Source organism: Sus scrofa, chromosome 7 (assembly GCF_054392235.1).
Source record: "Sus scrofa isolate SSC_HxYL_T2T_F1_AM1 chromosome 7, Sscrofa_HxYL_maternal_Yorkshire_Landrace_v2.0, whole genome shotgun sequence".
Lineage (NCBI taxonomy): Eukaryota > Metazoa > Chordata > Mammalia > Artiodactyla > Suidae > Sus > Sus scrofa.
The window spans coordinates 83,653,158-83,664,957 of NC_139389.1; the positions used below are offsets into that span (position 1 = coordinate 83,653,158).

The 11,800-nt window shown below is 52.1% G+C and overlaps 1 protein-coding gene across 2 annotated transcripts; it reads right to left on the reverse strand.

Annotated features, from left to right (window-relative positions):
• Positions 1 to 5,597: 5,597 nt before the first annotated feature.
• On the reverse strand, positions 5,598 to 11,553 carry IRF9 (interferon regulatory factor 9). Of its 2 annotated transcripts, NM_001078670.1 has the most exon segments (9): positions 5,713 to 5,983; positions 6,115 to 6,230; positions 7,547 to 7,888; positions 8,763 to 8,834; positions 9,213 to 9,294; positions 9,397 to 9,527; positions 9,757 to 9,940; positions 10,267 to 10,447; positions 11,475 to 11,553. In NM_001078670.1, coding segments are annotated over 8 exon segments (1,236 nt in total). In that variant the 5' UTR covers position 10,447; positions 11,475 to 11,553; the 3' UTR covers positions 5,713 to 5,854.
• Positions 11,554 to 11,800: the final 247 nt, after the last annotated feature.

Here is an 11,800-nt window from a genome sequence, read left to right on the forward strand (position 1 = left end):
CCACTAGGAACCATGAGGTTGAGGGTTCGATCCCTGGTCTTGTTCAGTGGGTTAAGGATCCAGTGTTGCCGTGAACTGTGGTGTAGGTTGCAGATGCGGCTCAGATCCCAAGTTGCTGTGGCTTTGGCATAGGCTGGCGGCTACAGCTCCGATTGGACCTCTAGCCTAGGGAGCGGCCCTAGAAAAGGCAAAAAGACAAAAAAAAAAAAAAAATAAAACAGTCTACAAATCATAAATGCTGGAGAAGGTATGGAGAGAAGAGAACTCTCCTACACTGTTGGTGAGTATGAAAATTTGTACAGCCACTATGGGGAATAGTATGGAGGTGCCTTAAAAAACTAAATATAGAGCTACCATATGATCCAGCAATCCTATTCCTGGGTATATATATCTGGAAGAAATGAATACTCATTCTAAAAGACACATTCACTTAAATTTTCATAGCATTACTTGCAACAGCCAAAACATGGACGCAACCTAAGTATCCATCAAGAAATTCATGAGTAGGAGTTACTACCATGGCTTAAGTGCATTAAGAATCCAACTGCAGGCGTTCCCAATGTGGCTCAGCCAGAAAAGAATCTGACTAGCATCCGTGAGGACGCAGGTTTGATCCCTGGCCTCACTCAGCAGGTTAAGGATCCAGCATTGCTTTGCGCTGCAGTGTAGGCTGCAGATGAGGCTCGGATCTAGCGGCATTGCTGTGGCTATAGTGTAGGCTGGCTGCTACAGCTCTGATTTGAACCCTAGCCTGGGAACCTCTATATGCTGAGGTATGGCCTTGAAAAAAAAAAAAAATAGGAATCTGACTGCAGTGGCTTGGGTTTCTGCAGAGGTGTAGGTTCAATCCCTGGCCTGGTGCAGTGGGTTAAAGGAGCCAGAACTGCTGCACCATGAAGCTGTAGCTCAAATCCAATCCCTGGTCCAGGAACGTCCATATGCTGCAGGTGCCACTGTGAAAAATACATTTAAAATTAAAAAAAAAAAAAAAGAGAGATGCATGAGTAAAAAAGACTCACAGACCACAGATATAGGAAACAAACTTACGGGAGTTCCCTTTGTGGTGCAATGGAAACGAATCTGACTAGTATCCATGAGGATGTGGGTTCGATCCCTGGCCTCGCTCAGTGGGTTGGGGATCCGGCATTGCTGTGAGCTGTGGTATAGGCCAGCAGCTGTAGCTCCAACTTGACCCCTAGTCCAGGATCTTCCAGATGCCGAGGGTGCAACCCTAAAAAGCAAAACCAGCAAACAAACAAAAAAAACCAAAACCAAACCAAAACAAAACAAACTTATGGTTACAAAAGCAGAAAGAGGAGGGAGGGAAAATTAAGATATACTGTATGGCAAAGGGAACCATATTCTCTATCTTATATATATCTGCCTATAGTGGAAAAGAATCTGAAAAAGTATGGGAGTTCCTATCATGGTGCAGTGGAAACAAATCCGACTAGGAACCAGGAGGTTGTAGGTTCAATCCCTGGCCTTGCTCAGTGGGTTAGGGATCTGGCGTTGCCGTGAGCTACACAGTCACAGATGCAGCTTGGATCTAGTGTTGCTGTGGCTGTGGCATAGGTTGGCAGCTGTAGCTCCGATTAGACCCCTAGCCTGAGAACTTCCACATGCTGTGAATGCAGCTCTAAAAAAAAAAAAAAGAGAGAATCTGAAAAAATATGTATATGTAACTGAATCACTTTACTGTAAACCCGAAATTCACACATTATAAACCAATATATCAATTTAAAAAATAGAGCAATTTAAAAAATTTAATTGATTTATAGATCAATTAAAAAAAAAAAGACTTGGGGAGTTCCCGTTGTGGGGCAGCAGAAATGAATCCGACTAGGAACCATGAGGTTTTCAAGATTGATCCTTGGCCTCGTTCAGTGGGTTAAGGATCCAGTGTTGCTATGAGCTGTGATGTAGGTTGCACAGGTGGCTCGGATCTAGCATTTCTGTGGCTCTGGCGTAGGCTGGCAGCTACAGCTATGATTAGCCCCCTAGCCTGGGAACCTCCTAAAAGGACAAAAGACAAAAATAAATAAATTAATTAAAATAAAATAAAATAAAATAAAGACTTGGCTCTTACTGCAGCTGACTTTTCTTTTTTTTTTTTTTTGGCTGTACCCCACAGCATATGGACGTTCCCAGGCCAGGGATCAACTCTGAGCCACAGCTGTGACCTACACCACAGCTCTAACAATGCTGGATCCTTAATCCTATAGTGCCATGGCAGGAACTTCCTGAACTGCCTCTATTTTGTTCCTTCATTTGGGGAACTCTTGGGATTGGAGTCTTTTTTTTTTTTTTTTTTTGTCTTTTTTGCTATTTCTAGGGCCGCTTCTGTGGCATATCAAGGTTCCCAGGCTAAGGGTCGAATCAGAGCTGTAGCCGTCGGCCTACACCAGAGCCACAGCAACGTGGGATCCGAGCCGCATCTGCAACCTACACCGCAGCTCACGGCAACGCTGGATCAATCCTTAACCCACTGAGCAAGGCCAGGGATCAAACCCTCAACCTCATGGTTTCTAGTCGGATTCGCTAACCACTGAGCCACAATGGGAACTCCTGGGGTCTTGTTTTTTACCATATGTACCTGAACTTAGCTCAGCAAATATTTGGCAGATGAATGCACTATTGCCCTTTAACGGGATTTCAAAATCTAGTCCAAGCCTTGCCTTTACAGATGAGAGAACAGAGGCCCGCATAGACTGTTTCTCCCAGACTACATCGTTCCTTAGTGGCAGCCTGTGGAAACTCTGCTCTTTAGAATTCCAGTGTTCCCAATCTGTATTCCAGGGTGCTTGGCTAAATTGGCTTCTACATGACACTTAAAAATTGTTTCCATCATGGAGTTCCTGTCGTGGCTCAGCAGAAATGAATCTGACTAACATCCATGAGGACGCAGGTTCAATCTCTGGCCTCGCTCAGTGAGTTAGGGATCTGGTGTTGCCACGAGCTGTGGTCTATGTCACAGATGCGGCTCAGGTCCCACGTTGCTGTGGTTGTGGCATAGGCCTACAGGTCCAATTCGACCGCTAGCATGAGAACCTCCACATGCCGTGGGTACAGCCCTAAAAAGACAAAAAAAAAAAAAAAAAAAGTTTCCATCACTATACATATACTGTCAGTGTTCACAATGGGCACACATATGATAAGCTCGGGGGACTTGCCCTTAAGGTGCTTAGAACCTAGTTTAAGAGATAAAGGACATAGGAATTGGTTCATTCATCTATTCATTCATTCAACAAGTATTTATTACCTGCTTACTATGTGCCAGGCATTTCTCTAGGCACTGAGAATATAGCCATGAACAAAACGAGTCCCCGTTCTCAAGGAGTAGAGAAGGAGTGATGATGAACAAGTAGACAAATAGAAATGTGCAAAATGGTAATCAGTGCCTTGAAGAAAAACGAGGCAGCGTATAGAGAGTAAAGCAACGGATACTATTTAGGTTACGCAAGGAAGCCCTCTTGGAAGAGAGGGGGCAAGCCACGTGCTTACCTGAGGAAGAGGGTTCTAGACAAAAGAATTAGCAAGTGCAAAGGTCCTGAGGCAGAAATGTGTTTGGTGGATTCAGGGAGTCTAGAGCAGAGTGACTGAGAAGAATGGGAAAGGGTGAGGTTAGAAAGGAGGATAGGAGAGCTCCCATCGTGGTGCAGCAGAAACCAACCTGACTAGGAACCATGAGGTTGCAGGTTCAATCCCTGGCCTCTCTCAGTGGGTTAAAGATCTGGCGTTGCTGTGGCTGTGGTGTAGGCCAGTGTCTACAGGTCCAATTCAAACTCTAGCCTAGGAGCCTCCATATGCTTCAGGTGAGGCCCTAAAAAGAAAAAAAAAAAAAAGAGAAAGAGAGAGAGAGGAGGATAGGGGCTAGAGCACCTTGGAGGCCATTGTAAGGATGTGGGCTTTTATCCTGAGCAAACTGAAAGCCAATGGAGGGAGTTCCCTGGTGGCCTAATAGTTTAGGATTCAGCATTTTCTCCACTTGTGGCCTGAGTTCAACCCTTTATCTGGGAACTGAGATCTCACATCAAGTCCATGGAATTCCCATCGTGGCGCAGTGGTTAACAAATCTGACTAGGAACCATGAGGTTGCAGGTTCGATCTCTGGCCTCGCTCAGTGGGTTAATGATCCGGTGTTGCCGCGAGCTGTGGTGTAGGTCGCAGACATGGCCCGGATCCCACGTGGCTGCGGCTCTGGAGGAGGCCGGTGGCTACAGCTCCAATTCAACCCCTAGCCTGGGAACCTCCATATGCCGCGAGAGCATCCCTAGAAAAGGCAAAAAAAAAAAAAAAAAAAAAAAAAAAAAAAAAAGGACATCAAGTCCGGCCTGCCTCAGCCAAAAAAGGAGAAAGCCAAAGGAGGGTTTTGAGCAGAGGAATGACGTGATGAGATTTAGTTGTTAAGAGGATCTTTTCTAGGTTGACAATAGGCTGAAAGTGGACAAGATGTGGAAGGAAGCAGAAAGAAGAGGCGTGAGAGATGATGGTGGTTGAACCAGTGCTGGCGAGGGAAGCAGAGGTCAGATTCCGGATAGATTTTGATTTCGGATTTGCTGATGGGCTAGAGATGGGGTATGAGAGAAAACGGAAGGAAGGGTGGCCTGGAGAAGGTCCAGGAGGGATCTCAGGCACGGTGGGGCTTCCTGTGCACTCAGTACCTGATTTCCTCATGGCCGGTGCAGACGCCTGCCTGGGCTCTTGCCTTCTATGGAGGACGATGGACAAGACTGAGGACAAGGAAGGTCCAAGGAGGCAGAAAGTCTCCAAAGCAGCGCTGAAGTTTGTCAAGGGAGACAGTAAGAAATTCCTCGAGAACCTAGACATCTAGATTTGAGCACGGAGGTGAGCCACTCACAGCTTCTAAAAGTGACATGACAGGAAGGAGGTCTGGGAGGCCCTTGCTCCATTGATGTGTTGTAACATCCAGGAAGGGGAAGTTGGCGGCCATGGCAGTTGGGTACTCGGTGAACTGGTCTGGTGGAGGTGAGGGTACAGAGCAGTGGGAGGGCAGGTGGCTTGTGAAGAATGTCCAGGTTGGCGGCAAGATAAACACGGGGTGAGGGAGAGAGGTGTCGGTGGGTTTGGACCCCTCAGATCCCAGCAGGCAGATGTTGGTGACACGGCAGCCCAGGCCGGGTTGTCTGCTGGGGGGCTCAGGCAGAAGGAGGGGACCAGTTTGGGAGCGGTCCTGGTTTCCTCCCGTGCCAGGCCCCAGGGCTCGAGCTCATAGTTTTAGGTCTGTTCACTGAGACCTCCAGGCCGAGGCTGAATCAAAGGCCTCTAGCCAAGGGCTGTGGAGCCCAGATTTTCTCTTGTGAAGGTGACTCCTGCGGCTGTAGGCTCAAGTGCCCTCTTGGTGGCTGACCCCAACTCGGTTCTGTAGGCTCAGTGTGGCTGGCCCTAATCCTAATTGCCTAGGGGTACAGAGAGCCAGGCCCAGGACCCAAAGAGCCCAGACAGTTGCCAGGCCCTGAGGGTGGAGGAGAGCAAGAGGTCAGCAGGAAGAGAACCTGAGCCCCTGCTCACAGGTTCCAGGTCCATCCCCTGGCTGGGACCCTGCTATCGTCTTCTCTCAACAAAGCCGATGCTGATTCCTTTCAATAAAATTTTATTTTAAACCCTTAACGAGGATCTAGGAAGAAAATATAAAGTGCTGGGCTTTGGGGTTGGGGGCAGCGTGAAAGGCCATTTTACGTGCCTAGTTTAGGCAAGATGAAAGAGGACTGAAAAGGCAAAAAATAAAATAAAAGAGTCATCTTGAGTTCCCCACCAATCAGGGTCCATGAGGAGTTCAAGGACAAAATCATCACGTGGTAAGGAGGTCGACAGTGTGGAGAATGAGGTTCTTTCAAAGCAGATAGGAGGAGCAGAGAGGGGAGCAGGAGGTTGGGTCTCCCAGGCTCTGCACCAGGGACATGGTGGCTGCCTGCGCCTCTGGAGCCTCCTCTAGTAAGCGCCGGGCGAAGGCCTGCTCCATCTGCACAAAAAGGTGGGGGGGGGGTCCGTGAGCACGGCGGGGGCAGACACTGTGCCCAGGGGCTCCTTCTTCAACACCCGCCCCCTGCCCCCGGCACAGGCAGGCTGTTCATAAACCCTGCCCACACTCACCTGCACTGTGATAGGACTCTGTGGGGTGTGGCTGGGGCTGGTGTTCTCCTCCCAGAAATTCAGTGTCACCTGGAACTTGGGTGGGGGGCCCAGGCCCTGGAAGTACCTGGCCAGGTCTGAAAGAGAAAATGGTCAAGAGTTGGAAGAAAGGGAAAAGGGAAAGGGCCCAAGGCAGGGAGGGGTTAGGGAAGGACCCATGATAGAGAGAGAGAGGTGGGAAAGAGGCCACCCAGAGACCAAGGCTGGAGCAGGGGCTGCAAGTGGCCAGACTGTTGCCTTGCGCCAGGAGAAATGCCAGGAACAAAGATGCCACTCACTTGTGGCCAAATAGGAAGAGGCGCCCCCTTTTTAGAGGTGGCTGAGCATCCCTCAACCTGAATCCCTCTCTGCTGGGGGAGCTTGGGGTCCTCTGGCACTAACACTGCTCAGACCCTTCCTGCACGTAGCCCTGGGGACACTCACGCTCTGTGTCCTGGCTTCCCTTCCAAGGTCCGAGTGAGAGTTGAACAGAGGCAGGAAGTGAATTCTTTTTTTTTTTTTTTTTTTTTTTTTTTTGCTTTTTAGAGCCGCACCTGTGGCATGTGGAAGTTCCCAGGCTAGGAGTCTAATCGGAGCTACAGCTGCCGGCCTACACCAGAGCCACAGCAATGCAGGATCCGAGCTGCATCTGCAACCTACACCACAGCTCACAGCAATGCCGGATCCTTGACCCACTGAGAAAGGCCAGGGATTGAACCCGAAACATCACGGTTCCTCGTCGGATTGTTTCCGCTGCTCCACAACGGGAACTTCTTTTTTTGGTGTTTTTGTCTTTCTAGGGCTGCACCCTTGGCGTATGGAGGTTCCCAGGCTAGGGGTCAAATCGGCGCTGTGGCTGCCAGCCTACGCCACAGCAACGCTGGATCCTTAACCCACTGAGCGAGGCCAGGGATCGAACCCACAACCTCATGGTTCCTAGTCGGATTTGTTAACCACTCAGCCATGACAGGAACTTTGGGAAGTAGAATTCTAAACATTGCTGGGAGGGGGAACCTGAGTAATGCTGGGGTGGCAGCCAGGACATGTAATCTGCACCTGCTCTCATGACTGTGTGGACAGTTGTGTGTGCAAGTGTGTTGGGCAGGGGTGGGGGTCCACGAGGTACACTTTCACGAGGTGCACCTTCCCATTACTGCACGCGTCTATGTGGTGGTGCTCCTGAGATGTGACACGCTGCTGCTGGGCTCCACCTGGGCCTCACCTTCCACCACCTTGGCTGGGGAAGGAGGACTAACAGGGCTAAGCACAGGGACGTGCCCAGTGCAAGCACAGGGGTGCCATGCCTCGGCTGTGACAGAGGATCTGCTAGAGAGAGTGCAGGGTGGGGGCCCAGCCGACGGGGGGAGGAGGGGCGGGGGAAGGGGCTCAAGCGCCTTGGCTGGAGCAGCCTCACCTCTGCAGAAGTAGGTGGTTCTGAAGAGCTCCACGCACTCGTTGCTGGGCAGCAGATGCGGGCCTGGACCAGGGGGAGCCTGGGGCGCGTTCCAGGAGATGGGGACGGGGCAAAGGCGCTGCACGAACAGGCCTCGGGAGTTGCTGGCCACCAGGACACCTCTCTTGAGCTGGCTCAGTAGGCGCTGGGTGGGCTCTCGTGGGCCGGGTTTGGGAAAGATCACCTGCTCTATGCTGCACTGGGAGCCAGACGGCTCGGCCACAAGGCGACAGTCCAGGCTCTGCACCTGGGCCTCGCCCACCACATGCCCGTCGTAGATGAAGGTGAGCAGCAGCGAGTAGTCTGAGGACAGAGGAAAGGCCGCTGCACAGGTGCCCCATCCTGGGGGCCCACTGGTCAGTGGCCAGCAGGAGCCTCTGAGGAAACGAATAGGGGCTCCTTGTAAATCCAACACCCTTGAGAGTTCCCGTCGTGGCTCAGAAGAAACTAATCTGACTCATATCCATGAGGACACAGGTTCGATCCCTGGCCTCGCTCAGCAGGTTAACGATCCAGCAAAGAGCTGTGGTGCAGGTCAAAGATGCAGCTCGGATACTGTGTTGCTGTGGTTGTGTCATAGGCCGGCAGCTACAGCTCCAATTTGACCCCAAGCCTGGAAACCTCCATATGCCATGGCTGTGGCCCTAAAAACACCAAAAAAAAAAAAAAAAAAAAAAATAATAATAATACAACACCCTCGTGTGCCAACAGGAATGTGAGCCTCAGAGAGGGAAACCAAATGAGGGCTGGTGAGGACCAGGTGGGCAGCGGGGTGGGGGCAGCGGCGGCACCTTCCGAGATTAGAGAAGGTGCCCTCTCTCATTATCTACACAGCCCAGCCCTCTGCAGCCAGGGGCTTCCTGTCAGACTTTCCTGTCACTCAGGAGAATAACTAATCCACAGATTCCCACTGAGGCCTCGGGGCTGAATGCCCAGGCTCTTAAGAGTTTATAAGAAGGTCCCAAAAATTGGGTCTCTACTTAGTCCACAGAATCTCAAAGTAGATTCCAGGAAACAGAGTGCATAATTTTTGAGAAATTAGTTGTCTGGAGTCTGGTCAGGGGCAGGGCTGAGACACCAGTGCCGCAAGCCCCGACAGATTAGACAATGCGCGCACGGCCACAGGAAGAGGACGTCAGGGGACAGAGAGCAGGGGCGAGTCAGAAATACCAAGTACCTGAATTTGGAGGGAGTAGATGCTCCAGGGACACTTGATCTCCTTGGAAAGGGGCCTCAGTGGTAACCCTACCTAGAAGGGAAGAAGAGGCACTGGTGATTCAGAGCGGAGTGGGAGGGAGTTCCTGTTGTGGCGCAGTGGAAGCAAATCCGGCTAGTATCCGTGAGGATTTGGGTTCGATCCCTGGCCTCACTCAGTGGGTTAAAGATCCGGTGTTGCCGTGAGTGGTGGTGAAGGTTGTAGATGCGGCCTGGATCCTGTGTTGCTGTGCCTGTAGTGCAGGCCAGTGGCTACCGCTCCGATTTGACCCCTAGTCTGGGAACCTCCATATGCTGCGGGTGTGGCTCTTAAAAAAAAAAAAGCAAACAAACTGAGCGGACTGGAGGAGTCGAGTCCAAGGTCCAGGGGATGTGGCATGGAGGATGACAAAAGAGGCAGGGCAGGTGGTACCTTCCGGAGACTCAGGGCTGTTGCTGCTGCTGCTGCTCCCCAAGTCTGAATGGCCTGCTCCCCCATTGGTCTCTGCCAACTCCTGTAGATACAGTCGGTACAGTTTCTATCACTGGTGCACCTCTCCCCTAGTTACTGTCCTACCCTTAGTGTCCCCACCCCCAGTTCCCTCCTGAACTCTCACATTTTTGAAGGGGTCCTGGAGGATGGAGGGGCTGAGTGTGCAGTTCTTTGTGGTAACCTCGTCCTCCTCCTTCTCACAGGTCACAGAACTGTGGCGTCGCTTTGATGGTAATTTCTGGCTTCCTGGCTGAGCTGTAGAACATTGATGGGGAGAGAAAGGTCAGAACCTTAAGTGGGCAGAGGGGAGGGGAGACAGAAGGCAGTGAAAGGATGGGCAGGAAGGGGCAAGTGCCTGAGTTACAGCTCCCCAGGGACAGGGCAGAACTCTGACCCGGCGCTCCCCCGTCCCAGGAGGCGCAGAGCTTCATCTCTGCTCCCCCCATCTGCCGATCCTAGGCATGGCGGGGCCGGGGCCACCCACCGGGGAGGGTGCCTGGTGGCAGCAGCCGGTACACCTTGTAGGGCTCGGCCCCATCCCTGTGGCCATTCTCAGGAACCTCCTCAAACTCAGTACTCTTGTTGAGGGCACAGCGCAGACGAGTCTTCCAGATGGCAGGGCCTTCGGAGTCCCCTTCCTTGTACTTTCCCTTAAATATCGCCCAGGCCTAGGAAACAGCAGAAGTAAAGAGAAGGCAGCCTGTTACAGACCCCTGCTGACCCTCTACCAGGCTGGCTTCATGGATGGACGTGTGGCCTGAGAGCGCGCGCACACAACGGCCCGTACTAGGCTTATGCTCCGTTGTTGCTGTCTTGAGACGCTGGCTGAGTTTTGCATTTTCATTTTGCACTGGCCTCTGATAATTACGTAGCCGATCCTACGCTTCATCTCCCCTTTATCTGAAACCCAGGCGGACACAACGCCTCGAGGGGGAGAGCGCCAGTGTATATACTCCGTCCCTCCCTCTGAGGGGCCGGTTTCCAGGCCCTTCACCTTGAAGAAGGCTGCATCCTGATCCTCCCGGAAATCCTGCTTGCCCGCATGCTTCCAGGGAATCCGGAACATGGTCTTGGCGTCGTCGTCCCAGCACACTCCTGGGAACTGCCCGCTCTCCACTTGCTCCACCACCCAGTTCCGGAGCTTTCGGGTGCAGCGAGCCCTGCCTGAAGCCATCCTGGGGATAAGATCAGTGGGAAGCTGTCACTGGACATTTTGGGAAGAGTGAGATCCTCGCCAGAGGGACTGGATTCTGGCAAAGGGCTGCCAGAGACCCCCTCTGTCTTTTGTCTCTGGACATATCTCAGAATTCTGAGGCTGAATTGTTTTGTTTCTGTCATCACTAGCAATCACCGGAAATACTTTAACATCCCAAGATGTAGCATCTGGAGTTCCTGTTGTGGCGCAGTGGTTAACAAATCCGACTAGGAACCATGAGGTTGCAGGTTCGATCCCTGGCCTTGCTCAGTGAGTTAAGGATCCAGCGTTGCCGTGAGCTGTGGTGTAGGTCGCAGACGCAGCTCGGATCCCACGCTGCTGTGGCTCTGGCTGTGGCCGGTGGATACAGCTCTGATTAGACCCCTAGCCTGGGAACCTCCATGAGCCTCGGAAACGGCCTTAGAAAAGGCAAAAAGACAAACAAACAGGCAAACTACCAAGATGTAGCATCTGGAAGGCAACAGGAATTGGTCTTAAGACTTTTTAGGAATCTATTGTTTGGAAGGAAAATGCCCTGGTGTCCTGCTCCCAGTGAGAGAGCTTGACACCCCCAAGCATTTGCAGATACAGCAGCTGCTTGAGATGCCTCATCAACCCTCTTCACCCACCATCCCCACAACTTATCCTTTGATGCCCCCTAACCCTCCCCCCTGCTTGTCCCAGGGGTAGGTGGGGCAGAGAGAGGGGGCAGAGCTGGGGCGGAAGTGGGCAGGGCCAGAAGGCAGCAAAACAATCGGGGATGGGGCAATGCCTTCTTCCCTCAAGAACCCGGTAGTAGGTCCTCCTGTCCTTTGCCAACAGATAAGGTGTGGGACACCGGCCCCTGACCAGTCTTTCACTCAAGCCAAACTTCCAGCTCCCTGGTTCACAAGCCTTCTGGTATTCCTCTGTCTAGCAGGGGGGTCCCTAGGAGCCCCCACCCACCACCTCCCGCAGGGCTTCCCCGACCTTGACCCAGGCTGACAGCCGTTTTTGGTTAATCTTACCTGAGCTGCTGTGCAGGCTGTCCCAGGGCTCAGCCGACCACAGCTCAGCTCCCGGCTAGGCAGCTTCTGGATTTCTCCGCCCCTTTCTACAGTCCCCACCCTAAGTTTCAGTTCTCCTTCAGGGAGGTCCGTTTCCCCGAAATCACGTGGTCTCCGAGTTGCAGGGCAACTGGTTGCCACTAGGGGGAAGCAGCAGCTGAGATGCTTATGGTTGGCCCGCTGGGCCTCATTCCCTTTCCTCCCTCAGGACACTTCTTGCTCGGATCCCACCATCTCTGTGACACAGCTGCTTCCCCAGGGAGGCTGCAGTATCCTGGAGTCTGGCC